Here is an 18,733-nt window from a genome sequence, read left to right as displayed (position 1 = left end):
AAAGTATATTGTTTTGTACACCTGAAACTAATAAAAAAAAATAGATGAACACACTTCTAATAGGTACAAAGTACACCCAGGAAAACCAACAGAGAAGAAAAAGTGGAAAAAAATTTTGGGATTGTAAAACTTACTGAAATGGGTTTTTTGGCAGATAAAGTTGATATTGTAAATTACTATGAAACAACGTCTCCATGAAAATGCATGTATACGTGTTAATTAACTGTTGCTGCAGGAACTTTCCACTGTAGAATTCATTTTTTATTTAAAATATATGTATTTAAAACTCACTTGGTGGCTTGTAATTGTGAGATTGACAACACTTGGAAGCATTCTTCCTATCACAGAATTGGTAACGTGGTTTGAGTTTTTAAAGTAAATATATTGTATCATACTGTGAACTTGTAGGGTGCTTTTCAACTGTGTACAGTGTAAATCATGAAAATCAAATTGTTTATTCAGTATTACTATTACTGCATGACATTAACATTTGAATATGTCTGTGACAAATACCCTCTTTGCTATGTGGTGTTTTAGTAGTATTATCATTTAGGGAGTGCTTCCTGTGTTCCAGGTGCTCCGTGCATACATTATCTCTGATCCTCAAAACAGCCTAGCAAAGCAGGTATTAGTAGTCTCATAGCATAATGAAGGAAGATTAATTTATCCAAGGTTACACAGCTAGTGAGCAGTGAATTTGGGATTTAACTCAGAACAATGGAACTCCAAAACCATCACACAAAACCACCTATCCACCAGTCAAACTTTAGGAACGCAATTAGCATCTCTTCAGGTACCCTGCTGTGGTAGTGGAGATCCTCTTCTCACCTCATTGTTTGCATTACTGTACTTACCATGTATGCCTTATATTATGAAAATTCATTAACTTTCCTGTTACACATTAAGTTTACTGAAGATAAGGATCTTCTACAAAGAGTTGCCAGATATAGCAAATAAAAGTACAGGCCACCACCCAGTTAAGTTTGAATTTTAGATAAAAAACAAATAATGGTTTAGTATATGCAATATTTGGGACATACTTACACCAAAAATTTGTTTATCTGAAATTTAAATTTTACTGAGCATCTTGTGTATTCTCTGACAACCCTATTTCTGTGTGTTTTTCTCTACCCGGCTCCTATTTTAATTTTTTGCATGTAGTAATACTTAAGAAAAGCAGCAAGGTTTTCTTAATAAGATAATCTTTATTTTAAGTCAGTAAGATAATCTTTGATATGACTTCTGCAATGTAAAATGCAAGTGCCGTTATTTGTAACATTTTAACCAATAAAAAGAAATTTCAGTTTTATTTGCAAGCACACAGGAAGAAACCTAGACCAGACAGGAGTCAGTAAATGTGTGGTTTCACCTCTGGCCACACAAAACCCTGTGACCCTTAGTTGTTTCAGTTAAAACAACTTGAATATTCATTAGTCTTATGTAATCTAAAGTTTTGCAATTGTAAATATAGATTACTTGTAGTCAAATCATGCAACTAAGATTTAAGAATATAACAGGAAAATAAAAATAAATTGAAAATACTCTGATTAGCATATGTAAAAATATTTTTAAAGCTGCCAAGTGTTATAAACTGTGTTAGGTAAATTCCTACCTGTAGTATGAGAAAAATGAAATTTGACTTTCAAAGAAGAATGCCATACAGCTTTATCTTTAACTTTGAGGGAAGAGGGGGTTTTAGGTTTTAGATTTGGAAGGGACACTAGAAATCAATATGACCCTAACTGAGATGTGAAATCTTTTTGTTTCTATTAGCACCTTCTACCCATCATGGCAACTTCATCTGAAGAAGTTTTACTGATTGTAAAGAAGGTGCGTCAAAAGAAGCAAGATGGAGCTCTATACCTCATGGCAGAAAGAATTGCTTGGGCACCTGAAGGCAAAGATAGATTTACGATCAGCCATATGTATGCGGATATTAAATGTAAGTCAATACTAAGTCTAATGTATGTCATACTTGTTAGTAATTTTAGAAAATTGCTTATAAAATCTTTGTGGGTTTTTTAATGTCCCAAAAAATAAACCATATAGAAATAATTACAAAGTGGGATCACCAAATATATATTAGTATTCTGTAACTTGCCTTTTTTACTTAATAATAGAGCATGTACAGCCTTACATATGTACATCTACCTCATGTAAAGACCTCCAAACATACCTTCCTTTAAGAGTTGCATAATACTTCACTGAATGGATGTACAGTTATGTATTTAATCAGTCCCCTGTTAAAGGACATTTAGGAAGTTTTCAGAATTTTGTAATTGCTAGCAATGTGGCAGTATAGATAGAACTGTGTACCAGTACCTTTGTAAGGGTGTGTGGGGGGATGCATCCCTGCAGGGGATTTACTGGTTCAAATGGTTCATGCTTTTAAAATGCTGATAGATGATGCCAGATTGCCCATTAATAAAATTGTATCATTTCAGCAAGTTGTCAAATTAATCTTTAGTTATGTGGCCATCGTCTGTTAAGAAGATAGATTCAATTTTGTACTGTATGTAGATGGGAGAAATACAGAGCATAATATTTTTATGTCCTTTTTCTTTTTGTGATTTTCAAGTGTGAAGGCAAAAATCAAAACCCCTTCTCTTTCCAAATTTGCAAGATTAATGTTGAATTATTACCTAAAGGGCTTGGTACTTTATGGCTCAATAATAGATTTAAAAGCACTGAGCAAAAATAGGAAAGACTGCAAGGGAGTCTGAGCAACAAAGCTCTTGACAAATTGTGGTATCTTAACTGTGACATATTAATATGGATTTATTTATTTTTCTGGATATAAGATTCTTCTCCTAGATAAAACTGTGTGTAGATTTTAAGGAACATGACAGACAACTTGAAAAATAGATTACCGTTAACTTGCAAGCGCTGATTTACAAATGTCCTTTGTGTATGAACAGCTGCCCTAAGGACTTACCTCTACTTGCTGCTAGAAATGACCAAGACCCTCATCTTGCCACTGAAATAACTTAGAAACTTAATTTTCAAAAGGAAATACTGTTTAAAGTTCTTCGTAATTCAGTACTGCCCAAGCTGTCCGGTCTTTTGTCCACTGTCCTGGTAGTGTTACCTCCTACTAAAACTTTGTTTCTGTGGAAAAAATGCCTCACCAGGTTCCTGATACTAGTCTTACAAGCTAACATTTGTGCACAATACTCATAAATTAGGAACTGCCTGTATTAGCATTTCTATTAAACAGGAAGCTAGCCTTGTAGTTTTGCAAAATACACTCTATGTGATACCAACACCAACAGCATGCAATAAAGAATATGCGTACATGCATTTCTCCGCAATTCTCCGCTATTGAGGAGAACACATACTGAAATCTAGATCTGCACCAGATCAGTTTTCATTTTAAGTTGAATAGTTGATAGAATGCCCATTTCTGAAAGAAACCGTTGTAAGTTACCAATAATAAATTACTAAGGAGAAAATCAGTTAAGTTAGCAAATTTAAAAACCTAGGCCTCTCAGAGGCAAGAGCAAAGATAGAACAAGGATAAAGCAGTGACAGAAAAAATGCCTAGAAAGGAGAGATAGATTGTTTTGGAGGAATGAGATCATGAAACAGGCTGGCTTATAGTGTACGTTGTTTCATGTTGTTGCCTTTGGCAGTAAGATATTTTATCTTAGGGGCCGGCCGAGTGGCTCAGTTGGTTAAGAGCTCGCTCAAGAGTTTGAGCTCTGAGCAACAGCGGTTTGAGTCCAGCCCAAGCTGAGCAGCCGCTGAGCTGCCAACAGGTAGCAGGATGGCTCAGCTAAAAAACAAAACAAAACAAAGTAAGATATTTTATCTAAACTGTTGGTCTGGAAGCAGCATCTTCATTGAAAAGGTTTCTGTTTATTTAAGGGGCTAGTAGGTTGGGTTGGGCTGAGAGGCCTACGCAGCATGTTCACACTACCATGAGCCACCCATTTAATCAGACAAAGCCCCTCCATCTCTTTCCTTTATGAAGAAGACAAGCACTACTGTTGCCATGGGGCCCACTCTTTGATGATACAAGTTCTCTATTATGTAGTTATACTATGACATTCCCAGCTCCAATTTATTATGAAAATCTTCAGTTAGGAAAAATTTAAGAAATGGTACAATAGATACCTATATAATGTATCCCACCAAAATATTAGTTATTATTTTGCCATATTTGCCTTATTATGTGTGTGTACATTTTGACTGCTTATAATATTATCACACCAAGAAAATTTTAATAGTAAATACTCAGACCATTACATTTCCCCCGTTGTCCCCATAATGTTTCTTAGAGTTGTGATTTAAAAAAAACAAAAACTAATATTTAATCTAGGTTCCTGTATGTAGTTGTAGTTTCTTTAGCCTCTTCTTTAAAAATACATGCTCATAGACTATCACACATTGTGATTATGCCTGCTTGTCTCTTGAAGGTTTTGTTTCTATATACCTGTATTTCTTAGAAACTGAAAGTCAGGTTTACAGGCTTGATAACACTCAAGTTAAAGATTTCCAGCCAGAACTAAGCATAGGTGGTGGCTTTTACTTCTATTCTGTTACCTCAGGAAGCCCATTGTGTCAGGTTGTCCTGCTTTTAATGAGGCTCATTTGATCACTTGGTTAAAGTGGTGACACCAGATCTCTCAAATGTAAAATTATATATGTTTGCAGTTAATGAGTAAGCCATGGGCCGTGTTTTGGAGTTTTTTGAATCATGAGAAATCATTTTTATTAATGATAATGTTGATTGCAGGCTGCTGTTTAGGGTGGATCCTGGACTCCTAGTTGGCTGTTTAGAAAGTTTTAGAGAGATCTGCCCTGGTTGAATGGAAACAAAAGCCCTTTAGTACCAGGAGGTGGAAGCAGTGGGTGAAAGATGCCACACAAAAAAGATACTGATGAAGGAAGCAGAGTGTTAGCAGTGAATTTGTTGAACCGTGCTCTGATTGTTTGGGATTGAGAAGAGTGTATTTCTGCAAAAGAAGTAACTTATTGTGTGGCACTTTTCACAGTGTGTGCCCTCATCTAACTAACCTCGTCTCTTTTTAGGCCAGAAAATCAGTCCAGAAGGAAAAGCTAAAATTCAACTTCAGCTGGTCCTGCATGCAGGGGACACAACTAACTTCCATTTTTCCAATGAAAGCACAGCAGTCAAAGAGCGAGATGCAGTGAAAGACCTTCTTCAGCAGCTGCTGCCCAAATTCAAGAGGAAAGCAAATAAAGAACTTGAAGAGAAAAACAGGTGAAAGAGGAAAAGAATAGCCTTTTGAAGATATACTAGGTTCTCTCCAGTCTCGTACTACAATAATAGCTTGCTGTTTCTCACCCCTTGTGTTACATAGGAAAATATAGGCTTTAGGATTTTTACCTCTGTGTTTGATTCTCAACTTGAGCATCTTACTAGCTGTTTGGCTTTGGGCGGATGAGACTGTATAAACTCAGAAGTTAAATTAACTGCCTCAAGCCTAACATCTGATTAGGAACAAAACTGAGATTCGAAGGTGCTAAGTTCCCTGAGTTCTTTTTCCCTGTTCTCTGTCACAGAGGAGATACTAAACCATTAAAAGTGTGTCTGTAAATAAGAAACCTGAAAGAAATCATACTGTTAAAAAGCTGAGAAAGCCTGTAAAATGATGAGAATTTCTGATAAGATGAATTATTCCATCACCAGTATCTTTCAGGCCATCTATGCTTATGGCTCCAAGTGCTTATCACCATGAAAAATTTGCTGGAAAATCTTAAGCACACCTCCTCTATACCCCATTCACTTTTGTGAAAAAGAATCCAGTGCAATACGAATACAGACACAATGACCTTTGTATCGCTGGGTTATAGAGATAAATAAGACCAAAGCCATGCCTTCAAAGAGTTTTAATTTTTACTGCTTTAGAATTACTTCCACTTATCTCCACTTATTTTGTTTCTCCAATTTTTTCTTTTTTTTTCTTTTAATTACTAACAAATAAACTAAATGACTTCTGCTGCTCAATCATCACAAGATGAACATTGTGTATTTTGGTATTTTGTGTTGTTAAAATCTTTAAAATGTTAACATAAATGGTGTTTTATTCTACAAGTTCAATATATGCGATATGTTCTTTCCCCAGAATGCTGCAAGAAGATCCTGTTTTGTTTCAGCTTTATAAAGATCTTGTTGTGAGTCAAGTGATCAGTGCTGAGGAATTCTGGGCCAATCGTTTAAATGTGAACTCAACAGAGAGCTCTTCCACATCCAATCATAAGCAGGATGTTGGTATCTCTGCAGCATTTCTGGTATGTGACCCTTCTAGATTTCTGAAGGGGAAAAAAGAAAACCCTGATATGATGTGTTAACAATGCCATTTCTTTTATAAAATTTGACATTTCCTTAAAATAAATTAATGAAGACTTCAGTATTCATGGTACTCTTCTAAAATATTTTTAAAATATATAGTGTTTTGTTTTTTAAATATATTTTTGCCAGTTATATTTTCTTGGTTTTTCGACTTGACCCTGGCATGCTAGAAACCAAATGGACTTTTGAGACTCTTTTAGCAATTGGACTAATAATTATTACCCCTAATACTTTACATTTAGGGCTTTCTGTTAACCTTTTTTATGATTGCTATATTTTACTTATGATTCCAAGTTAAATGTGTAATGATTATTATAGGAAAAGTAAGTTGTAAACTGTATCTTAGAGAAAAATTGGAAATACTTTACCTGTGGAATTAGAAAACGGGATCAGTTAGCCTATATTATGGTGGAACAGAAGCAGTATTTATATATTTAACAAAAATTTGAGTATCGATTATATGTTTGGCATCTTTCTGGATGCTTAGCAGTGAATTGAATTAGTAATGCCTTTCTTAAAGAAACTAGTCAAGGGCTGGCCAAGTGGCACGTTGGTTAAGAGTTGGCTTGGGACACCAGCTCTGAGCAGTAGGGCCCCGGTTCGGATCCCACATTAGGGCCAGTGACGCTGCCCCCTCTATAGCTAAGATAGTGAACAACAGCTCGACCTGGAGCTGGGCTGCTGTGAGTTGCCGGCAGCCGGCGTGAGCTGCCAAGAGCCACCGTGAGCGGCCGTCCAGAGGCCGGTGACTGATCTGCCTCTCCCGGGAAGAACACAATGATAATGGCTCTTGAAGCGACATCCTCCACAACTAGACTGAAGAACAAAAAGGACAGCAACTTGTCTGATTCCCCAACATTGTTCCCCTCTCCCAATTCCCCCATTTTTTTAAAGAAAAAAGAAACTAGTCAATTAAAATTGCTTATTTAGTAACCAAGATGTATAGTAGTTTGGGTAACTATGAGTTTATGCTAAAGCTCCCCTAGCTATCTGCCTTTGGCCACTTGTAAACATGCCTATTTGACCATGTAGGATTTTCAAGGAAGCAGATTTCCTGGGTCACTAAGATTATGTGAAACCAGGCCAGGCTTCTTTGAGCCCTGTTTCTCTGCAAAAGTAAACGTGAGGGCCTTATCTCTGTCTCTGTAGCTCATTCAGTAGACCTGTTTTTCCATCTTTGTCCAGTGTCTTTTGCATGCTTAGACATCTTCCCTCGATACTTTAATGAATATGTGTACATAAATATATATATATATATATATATACACACACACACATATATATGGTCTTTATTTTAGGCTGATGTCCGGCCCCAAACAGATGGATGTAATGGTCTGAGATACAATTTAACCTCTGATATCATTGAGTCCATATTTAGGACCTATCCAGCAGGTAAGAAGAATCAATTCTTTCAGATAGTTAAAATATTTGTTTGGATGAAATCAGTAATATAGCGATGAAAAACAAAGTTCTACCTTTATTCCTGATCATGTGCAAAAGTAAAAAATATGTAAAGTACTTTACCTCATCCCTCACATATGCTAGGTATTAAAGGTTTAGTATATAATGTGCTGTCATCAATTCATTGGTATGATGACTTTCCCATACCTGAGCAAAATGACATGCTCTGAGGCATCCATGAATGGGTCTCTACAGCACTAACTCAGATCATCCTTCATGCTGCCTCCAGAATGATATTTCTAACTCACAAATCATTTCCCTTGCAGAAACCATCCTAAAAGTATAAATAGCTTGACCCCAGTCCTAGTGATTCCTGATGTGCAACCAAGGTTGAGAGCCACTGCGTCATTCATTCTGACCAAATAGTGCTCTATTTGTTAAATAGAGCCACATGCTGTTAATAGTTAAGCCACGTGCTGTTCTCTCTTCCCACTTCCTTACTCCTGCCTCTTTTTGTTCTTAAGGAAACATTGCTCACCCGCAGGACTGAGCTCAAGCATTGCCTCATTGCCACCTCTATAAAATCCTGACTACTTCTGACAGATATAAGCCTCCTCCCCTTGTCTTCTGTAGGGCCTTCCTTGTGTCTGCTTCAAAGAGTTACCACTTGTAATGGAGTTATTTTCATATCTTTGTGATAATAATATAATTGTATAGTATTTACTATGTGTCAGACACCATTCTAAGGCTTTTATGTATATTAACTCATTTAGTCTTCACAAATAACCCTATGAAGTAGGTAGTATTATTACCCCCATATTGCAGATGAGTAAACCAAGATACAGAGACAGTAAGTAATTTGCCCAATGTCACACAGATAGTATGTGACAAACTTAGAATTTTAAACTTAGGCTCTCTGGTTCAAGAAGAGACCATGTTCTTAACCTCTTTGCTCATTAGACATTTAGCTTCTGGAGTGCTGAACAGATCATCTAGTGCAGGGTTCGGCAAACTTTTAAGACAGAAGAGCCAATCCTGCCCCTCACAACAATTTAAAAATTATTCAAGAGCCATAAAACAAATGAAATCACCATTATGTGAATAATATCCTTTAAAAATTTTATAAATGAAACTATGAGAGTTTTACTTTCATTTTCAGTTTTACTTCAGAGCCACATGTACGTACCTAAAGAGCCGCATGGGGCACGTGAGCTACAGTTTGCCGATCCCTGGTCTAGTGGTATTGAGATCTTTATTTCCCTAGCACCTAACACAGTGCCTAACACAGTGGATTGAAAGTACACATATATAAATGATCAAACAAGCAAGCTCAGGTCTGACTCCACAAATCTTCGTGTTTCTACTAAAACTTCGAAACTTGTAATTCTCTTGGTACAAAATAAGGTTTTGTTTGTAATTTGTTAAGATTCATAAAGATAGTTAATCTTTCACGTTATATTTCATATTTATAATTCGATTATTATATACAGTATATAAAGTTCAGCAGTTTCATAATCTAGTTTTTGCTATTAGTTTATATTTCAACTAATTGGAGAGGTTTTAAGAAATGGAAATTCAGTATGTGACTCTTATGGTTTTTCTTTTACAGTAAAAATGAAATATGCAGAAAATGTTCCCCACAACATGACAGAAAAGGAATTCTGGACACGTTTTTTTCAGTCCCATTATTTTCACAGGGACCGGCTGAACACAGGGTCAAAGGACCTCTTTGCAGAATGTGCCAAAATAGATGAAAAAGGTAACTGTTTATCCCGGACACACTCTAGTGTTTGATTTCCTGCTCTCTAGTCATGAATGCTGTTAGTGAATTTTTTAATTTCTGAGAAAGATAAGATTAGATCACATTTTTATTTCATTGATTTTCTAGGGCTAAAAGCAATGGTTTCATTAGGAGTGAAAAACCCACTACTTGATTTGACCGCTTTGGAAGATAAACCATTAGATGATGTAAGTAGTACTAGAAGGATTTATGAGAGAAACCAGTCTTTTCCTAGTCTTCACCATTTTTACAGTTCTAAAATTGTCAAATATAGATGTTCTATTTGTGAGGATGTGAATCAAGCAAAATACAGTTATTTGGAGTGATTTATCAGAAGTGCTTATCAGTAGCACTGTTCCCTATTAAAATTGCCTTGTAGAACTGAAATTCCTGTGTGAGTTGCTAAAATTTGAAAGAAGCTCCCCCACCAGCAGTCCTCTAGGTAATACTGAAGGCTTAACATGTTGCTGTGTCTGGCTTTGTGCTCTAGCTAGCATTAGTCTCTAGGAATGTGGATAAATATTGGTAGACAAGGAAAAGATAACACATTTGTTGATTGCTCACTATTTGCCAGACTTTGAGCATGCTCACGACCCTTACCCCTCTGTAGTCCCAATATGTTTCAACAGCTGGACCATCAAGTCTGAGCTACCTATCTCAGCATCACCACTCTAGACGTACACATTTATCCAGTCATGGGGAAAGAAGTGATCCCTTCTGATCAAGGCCAATTCCATTCCTGCCTGTGTCTTCTAGGCTAGGAGGAACCTGCCTTCCTCAATTATTCTCTTCACACTCTTCATGTTTTAATTTCTTGCCCTCCTTTTGGCTCCTTTTCTGCTGGCTATAAACACATGCTTATACCTTTCTATCTTTTTTTTCTAACTTTTTCCTGATATTTTAGTGTATTTACTCACCAGGTGAGAAAAGTAATATAAAATTTTGTCCTACAGTCTAAACTAAATTATATATTAAGAGAAAATAATTCTTGGTGCCCAGGTGAATCATTTCCATGATGATATTGTTTTTTCTTGGTAATTCTCAGCACTCAGTTGCTTCCTTGGTGAATCTCAACACATTACACACGTGGTCCTTTATAATCTTCCTGAAAAAAATGAAGCTTGGGAAATGTTGAGATTATAACTTAGTATGATGGAAAAAAGAATTCTGGTGCTTTTTTTTTTTTTTTTAAATGATGGTATATTATTGCATACATACATATAACTTTCTTCTTTACTTTGTCTATTACCAAATCAGTCCAAGCTAAATATACCATAGTTGTTAAGTACATAGACTTGAAAACCAAATTACCTGGCTTAGATTCTGTCATTTTTAACATTTCTAAGTCTAGTTTTCTTATAAATTGAGGTTAATAGTACTGACTATAGGGGGTGTAGGGAAATGGGGAGAGTTTAAGGGTACAAACTTGCAACTAGTAAATAAGTTCTGGAGCGCTAATGCACAGCATAGTCAGCAATACTGTATTATAAATTTCAAAGTTGCTAAAAGACTAGATCTTAATTGTTCTCACCCAAAAAAGAAATGATAACTATGTGACGTGATTATAGATGATTATAGAAGTGTTAGCTACAGTGGTAATCAAATCACAATATTTAAATGTATCAAATCAACACATTGTACTCCTTAAACTTATACGTTATGTGTCAGTTATATCTCAGTATAAAAAATGCAGAGGTAGGGGGAAATGCTGACCTGATAGGGTTGCTACAAGAGTTAAGAGAGTCTGGTACATAGTAAGTGTTCAATAAGTAACAGTGGTTATTATTATCTACTCCTTTTAGTGCCTGCATAGTGTTCCATTATATATAAACATCTGTATAACTAATCCCCTTAGTGGAAATGTTAGTTGATTCAGATTTTCCTTTGATGCCTCTTCTTCCCCTGTCATCCTCTAATTGTAACTGTCCCAGGATATTGTCTCGGGCCTCCTTCTGAATGCATTCTCTCCATTTCATTGCTTTAAATGCTAAATATGTAATAATAAATCTCAAATAACCCTAGTCTGTCTAATCGCAGAACTCCGAAATCATATATCCAACTGCCTGCTTGATATCTTCACTTAGTTATTTCACAGAAACTTCAACTAGCATGTCCAAAATGGAACCTTTGCTTCCCATCCTTATAAACTTATTTCTGCCTGGGTCTTTCCCTATCTCAGTAAAAAATCATTACCATGAACTTGGTTGCTCAAATCAAAACCTAAGAGTCTTATTTATTCCTCCCCTTCCTTCACCTCCAACTTTAAGTTCATCAGCATGTCCTCGACAATACATCTCTGATCTGTCTACATCTCTGTCTTCACAGATACTTACACTCTGTTCCCTGTAGCTACTACCATCTTTGGCTTGATTGTTTGCATTAGCCTCCTAATTGATCTTCCTGTTTCCACTCTTGTTCCCTATAGGTTATTCTCCCCTAATAGTAAGAGTTTTAAATCAGATCACGATTCTCTCCCATGTAAAATTCTTCAGTGGCTTCTCATTAAACTTAGAATAAAATCAGAACTCTCACAAGGCCCTTCTTGATTTGGCCTCTGCCTACTTCTACCTTAATTTGGGGTACTTCCATTCATTCATGCTCCAAACACAGTGACCTTCTTTCAGGTTCGTCCCAAGCTTTTTCTGCCTCGGGGTCTTTGCACTTGCTTTTCCTTCTTCCTGCTCTTCTACCTAACTAGCTTCTATCAGTCTTTTAGACCTCTGTTCTCATATCACCTTTTCAGAAAGACCTTTTCTAACTTTCCTATCTAAAATAGCTCCTCCTCCCAATCCAGTCACTACATCATGTCTTCCTCTTTGTTTTCTTCATAACATTTGTCACTTTCAAAAGTGATCTTGCTGGGGGGGTGGCCAGTTAGCTCAGTTGGTTAGAGCGTGGTGCCGATAGCACCAAGGTTGCTGGTTCAATCCCCGCATGGGCCACTGAGCTGCGCCCTCCTTAAAAGAGTCAACTATGTCATTGTAGCATGAAAGCAATGTGTAACCAGTGACCATGGCTGTTCCCCAGTAAAGTTAAAAAAAAAATGATCTTGTGTTTATCTTGTTGTATTTGTCAGTTGTCATTGTCTCCTCAGTAGAGTGTAAATTCATGAGGCTGATTGTTCTTGGTCTGTCCAGAGCACATGGCATGTATTAGGCACTCAGTAATTATTTGATAAATGAATGACTGGCATATTAGTCTTTTTAGGATCTTTTACCTCTTTAGCCTTATGTCTTACCAATCCCTGGCCCACCCTTCATTGCAGTTATACTGAGCTACATACAAACTCATAAATTGCTTCTATACCTTTGTTTAAGTAGTTTGCTCACCATGAAGTGTTGTCATCTCCATGCCTGCCTTGCAAGCACCTGTTTACCTTATGGTTCTCCATGAAGCTTTTCTAACCTCCCCCTCCTTTCCTCTCGTGGGATTGACCACTTTCTCTCTCATAGCACCAATAAATCTTAACTATGTGTACTGGCTTACAGCCCAGCATCCCACTGACTAGTATTTTGGCTTTTTTGGCACAAAGACTTATCAGCTTTCTATCTATAGGGCCTAACACATAGCATGCACTCAATACATGTTTGAAAACATAATTCTCCAATATCCCATTTTATAGAGCTTGCCTGGACTAATATTGGAAAAGGGATAAAGTGAGAATTTGAACTCATATCTATCTGAATCCAAAGTCTATGCCTTTTTCCACTGTATTCTGTTCCTTCATTTAATATTTTGCTAACCGGATCCAAAATTGCTCTTGAAAACATGCAGAATTTTTTTTTTTTTTTTTAGCTGAGCCATCCTGCCCCTGTTGGCATCTCAGCTGCAGTTTAGCTCAGGCCGGGAATCGAACCAGCGACCCTGTTGCTCAGAGCTCACACTCTTGAGCAAGCTCTTAACCAACTGAGCCACTCGGCCAGCCCTAATACAGATAATAATTCAGCCCTTAAGCAGAATTTAAGATTAAGATTTTTTTCGTGATGATAAAAGGAGTTAGTGGTATTTCTTTTTTTATGTATATGATATTTATTTTTAAATGTGTATCTATAAATATTAGTAATGCTCAGAATTAGTAAAATCCCATCATCCAGAAAGTTTTTTCAACTAAGCATGTCTCTCATAGCAGATAAGTAAATCAGAACTTTATTTTGACTTTTAATCTACTACATTGTTTCTCATAGGGCTATGGCATTTCCTCTGTGCCATCCACTTCTAATTCTAAGTCCATAAAGGAGAATAGTAATGCTGCCATCATCAAGAGATTTAACCATCACAGTGCCATGGTCCTGGCAGCAGGTCTCAGGAAACAGTTAAGTATACGTGCAGAGGTGTGGTAACTGGACTGTCCAAGATCACCAGAAGGAGTTGTGATATTGTTGTGCTTGTGGCTTTTATCATTAAGTTTGTTTTCTTTGTTTTTAGAGAAGCACAAAATGAACAAAATGGTGAGCCCAGCAGCATCGATGGAAATTCCGGAGATGCAGACTGCTTTCAGCCAGCAGTCAAAAGGGTATGGGTAAAAAGTCTAGAACATTTAGGGCTCAGGTTTCTCCAGATACCTTATATAACTGCTAATACTTTATGTTGACCCTTGATTATTTTAAATGACTCAGTTCTTCTGACCAAGACATTAAGTGTTTGGTTTAAATTATAGAACATTTTAGAGTACGTCCTCGGTTTTGGCTTTCCAGACTTCATGGATTTATATCTGTTGACTGTTTTTATTTTTTGTTTGTTTTTTTTTCCCCCTTCACATGTACACATACACATACTAGTATATTGACATACAGTTGTTTTCTGGGAAAGGCAGTGTCAGAGAAAGAAAAACTAAAGGTTTGCGTATATGATTTTAAAAGGTAGGATTTGGGTTTTCCCTTTTGCGGCCATCGCTGAAGCGCCAGCGGCCAAAATGAAGTTCAGCCCTTTGTGACTTCTGACCGGAGCAAGAACCGTAAAAGACATTTCAATGCACCTTCCCACATTCGCAGGAAGATTATGTCTTCTCCTCTTTTCAAAGAGCTGAGACAGAAGTACAATGTTCTATCCATGCCCAATCGAAAGGATGATGAAGTTCAGGTTGTCTGAGGACACTGCAGAGGGCAGCAAATTGGTAAAGTAGACCAGGTTTACAGGAAGAAATACGTCATCTACATTGAACGAGGGCAGCGGGAAAAAGCTAACGGCACAGCAGTTCATGTGGGCACTCACCCCAGCAAGGTGGTTATCACTAGACTAAAGCTTGACAAAGACCGCAAAAAGATTCCTTGAACAGAAAGCCAAATCTCGCCAAGTAGGAAAGGAAAAGGGCAAATATAAGGAAAAAATAATTGAGAACATGCAAGAATAAAGTAACTTTATATACAACAGTTTTCATTAAAAACTGTTAAAATGAGAAAGAAAAAAAAAAGAAATAAAAGATAGGATTTAGTCCTCATATTAAACCTAGCATTTCAAGGCTTAATATGACTTTTCATTAATATTGAAGAAACCACTTCAGGGTGTGGGAGAGCCTGGACAGTTACCTACTTGCATATTCCTTCTTTCCCCGCAACTTTGCCAAGCTACCCTATCCCTGTTTTTTAAAGTTCTTCCCTCCCCAATTATAAAAATAAATTATGATAAAGCTTTCTTAGAGGGCAGTATGTATTAAAAATTTTAAGTTTTATGCCCTTTAATTCCACTTCTGGACAGTATTCCACTTTGGACATTTATTTTTTAAAAACTAAAGATGTACATAGATTTAAATATAAATACTCATTACACTATTATAATACAGAAAGTAGCAAAAATCCTGATATCTGTAATGTACCCATACTTTACTTTACATACCTGATTACAGATTGATGCAGCCATTATTTTAAAAGATTAATGGTGTATTGAATTTAAAAATTCACATATAACAGTAGTGCAGTTTATAAAAAATTAACTTCAAGAAACCATTTTTGAGTTGCCTAATATAGTAGGTGGTGGGAAACAAAATGAATAAGGCAGAGTTCTTGTCCTCAGAGCTTAGTGTCTATAGGTAGGACAAAATCAAAAGAATAGTTGCAAAACAAAATTTAAAATACAGTAATTGTTATTTACAATAGGAACCAAAGAATATAAATAAATAGAATAGTTAACAGAGAAGATTGTATGATATAATTTCACATGGAAATAAAGAGTTTATGAACTTTAAAATGGGCCTTTAAAAGAATATGCTAAATGGTTATCTTTCCATAAAGGGATTATGGACGAGTCTTATACTTTATTTCATGTATGTCAGTAACTTGATATGTTTCTATGCATGTGCACCTTTAAAATTAACAAAACCAATAAGATTTCTTTTCTGAACTAAAAAAAGTGAAACTACAATGTAAGTTACAGAAATTGAGGAAATGATGCTTTTCTTTGCAATACTATTGCACTAAGTATCCTTGACTGTTGGTAGTGAAAGAGTTGTCAAGAATCATTTTGTGACTTTTCATAATATTTGATAATAAACACTGACTCCAGATATCCTTTCAAGAAAGTCAGCTGTTGTGTGCTGTGTGTTCTACAAAAGATTTTGTAGAATGAGACTCAGAAGTAATAATAGAGTTCTTCTATTTATGGAGAGCTTTCAGTTAAGTATAAAAGTTAGGAGACCTAACAGCTCTGGCAGAAATTTAGGATTTGGATTATTATGGGAGGTTGGGTAGCAACATGACTTAGGTAAGGCAACAAACAGCAGGAGTAAAAATGAGCTGAACATATGTGAAAAGTAATGAAGACATTATTAGTATGCCTTGAAGTTGGCTGAAGGGTATAAAGTTGAGAAAGTAGTATAAAATTAGGCCGAGTCTAAGTAAGGTGGGACTGACTGATGTGTTACTACAGGTATCATGCGGAGGTCAGATTTGTTCATACACTCAAAGAGGACTATTTGGACTTAAAATAGGGGCAATTTAAAATGCTAAGTTTTCAAGTTGATCTTTTTTGTGATATATTTAATAACCTAAATGTTTTAATCCCAATTTTAGTAGATGCAGATGAGAGTTGACCAGGTGAATTTCATAACTATGTAGAGGATGAACTATTACAGAATTATTTTCACAGATGTTTTTTACATAGATTGTCTTCATGTCTTTTATAATTAATGTGTTTTATTGTAAGGCTATAGAAATTTAGCAGTTTGTTACTAGCATAGGAGAAAACATATTAGTAAAACCAAAATAAAAGGTTCAAAAGTAAACCCAAATACATGGAGGAATTAAATATAATATGTGATACACATGGCATTTCAGAATCAGTAGGAAAAGACAGATTATTCTACAAATGGTGTTAAGAGAAATGATGAATAATTTAGTGAAAAGAAACTCATTCCTTACCTTATTCTTTATTCCAAAATAAATTCCAAGTGGATCAAAGATTTAAGCAAAAAATTAATCCACTGAAGAATAAGCGAAAAGGAAATAATTAAAACCAAAAAACACCAAATTGGAAGAGAAGGTATTTGTAACACATATAATAAAATTAGTCTTTTACTTATTTTGGGGGAAAATAATAAAATACATATTTTCACCTACCAGATGGTCAAAAATTAGAAATTCAATAATAATTTGTATGGTCAGAGTGTAGGAAAACAGTGGTGAGAAAATGAATTCGACCATCTGTAGAACAGTCACCTCTAGGAAGTGAAGCTCATGGGAGGAAGACTTCATAATTTACCCTCTGTACATTTTTACTTTTTTAGTCATGTTCATTACTTTTATAAGGGAAAGTTATGATAAAAAGTTCTGTGTTAATTGTAGGCAAAATTACAAGAGTCCATTGAATATGAAGACTTGAGGAAAAATAATTCCATAAAAACGATTGCACTAAACCTCAAGAAGTCAGATAGGTAAGTTTGGTCAATATTAAATTAACTTGGGGCAGAATAGTTATATAAAACACAAGTCATTGCAGAATCTATTCTGCAAGTATAGCATTCAAGTTTTAATCAGTTTGTTACATAAAAGTACAGTATCCTTTTTCCTTAAAAATTTACTTTGTGCATCTCAGGAAGGGATCCTAAATGATCAAATCCACAAAAATAAATATTGGTTCTCTGTGCTATTTAAACTATATTATCGTTTTTTGCTTTGGGGAAAATGTTGTATTGAGACCAGTAAAATAATGGAAAGACAAATGCTGGGCACCTTTATTCTGTGTGAATAGTCATTTCTTCTCTGCTAATCTTCAGGTATTATCATGGTCCAACTCCAATCCAGTCACTACAGTATGCAACAAGTCAGGACATTATTAATTCTTTTCAAAGTATTAGACAAGAAATGGAAGCTTATACACCCAAATTAACTCAGGTAGGTAACTTGTACTGTTTGAAAACCAGAATTCCCGTAGATACTTCCTCTTTTTATGAGCACAACCAAATTGAACTATATAACTAATATTTTACTTGGATTTAAAGACATATTTCTGCTAAATAAATTGAAAAAATCAAGAGGTAGGGAGAGAAGGTATTTGGCATATTCAAGAAGCGTCTTAAGATAATGAAAAATAAGATGAGTTATGTGATTGCAAATTTTTTCCTTCCATATACAGTTTTATTGGTCATCTTTCTCCAGAAAACTTCTGGACATCACTCTGCATGACCTCAAAGTCAGAGTATATAAAACAGAGCTCATTATTCTTCATTTTTCCCCTCCCTTATTCATATTTCAGTTGATGAGCAAGATCTGTCAATTCTTCAGTATTTCTTGACTCCATCACTTCGATTTAGGCAAACCTGAGCAGTTTGCCACACTGCTACTGCAAGTTATCTTTCTAAAAACATAAATCTGATATTACCACTCTGCAGCTTAAAAACCTTCACTACCCTCCTTTGTTGCCACAGTAATTATCTGAATGCCTTTGTCTGGCATGCTCGACCCTTTTATGTTTCTAACCCACATCTCCAGTCCTGACTCCAGCCATATCTCCATCATTCCCTTTCACACATAACCAAGAGTCCTCTACTCCAGCCTAACACACTAAACTACCCAGAGTTGTTTAATCATATTATTTTCATGCTTATAGTGCTTTTGCTTATGCTTTCTCTTTTTTTAGACTGCGCTTAGCCCAGCGGTTCTCAACCTGTGGGTTGCGACCCCTTTGGGGGTCGAACGACCCTTTCATAGGGATCGCCTAAGACCATCGGAAAACAAAAAGATATTTACATTACGATTCATAACAGTAGCAAAATTACAGTTATAGAGTAGCAACGAAAATAA

General features: G+C 35.9%; 1 protein-coding gene and 2 pseudogenes across 7 annotated transcripts in view; all 3 read left to right on the top strand.

The window, feature by feature from the left end:
• LOC109387467 (UPF0690 protein C1orf52 pseudogene) overlaps positions 1 to 1,764 on the top strand; it is a 3,719-nt pseudogene extending 1,955 nt beyond the window's left edge.
• Positions 1 to 18,733, top strand: part of GTF2H1 (general transcription factor IIH subunit 1) — a 42,016-nt gene that overhangs the window by 8,135 nt on the left and 15,148 nt on the right. For all 7 annotated transcript variants that reach the window (XM_019651387.1, XM_019651391.1, XM_019651392.1 and 4 more), the window contains 10 exons: positions 1,774 to 1,942; positions 5,035 to 5,227; positions 6,093 to 6,258; positions 7,618 to 7,711; positions 9,330 to 9,479; positions 9,609 to 9,688; positions 13,685 to 13,812; positions 13,926 to 14,013; positions 17,276 to 17,364; positions 17,707 to 17,824. In XM_019651387.1, coding sequence (XP_019506932.1) covers positions 1,789 to 1,942; positions 5,035 to 5,227; positions 6,093 to 6,258; positions 7,618 to 7,711; positions 9,330 to 9,479; positions 9,609 to 9,688; positions 13,685 to 13,812; positions 13,926 to 14,013; positions 17,276 to 17,364; positions 17,707 to 17,824 — 1,260 coding nt within the window. In that variant the 5' untranslated portion in view covers positions 1,774 to 1,788. The remainder of the gene's footprint in view (positions 1 to 1,773; positions 1,943 to 5,034; positions 5,228 to 6,092; positions 6,259 to 7,617; positions 7,712 to 9,329; positions 9,480 to 9,608; positions 9,689 to 13,684; positions 13,813 to 13,925; positions 14,014 to 17,275; positions 17,365 to 17,706; positions 17,825 to 18,733) is intronic.
• LOC109387452 (60S ribosomal protein L26 pseudogene) lies at positions 14,258 to 17,269 on the top strand (annotated as a pseudogene).

Source organism: Hipposideros armiger, unplaced genomic scaffold (assembly GCF_001890085.2).
Source record: "Hipposideros armiger isolate ML-2016 unplaced genomic scaffold, ASM189008v1 scaffold_159, whole genome shotgun sequence".
Classification (NCBI taxonomy): domain Eukaryota; kingdom Metazoa; phylum Chordata; class Mammalia; order Chiroptera; family Hipposideridae; genus Hipposideros; species Hipposideros armiger.
This window is presented reverse-complemented; position numbering and strand designations above follow the sequence as displayed.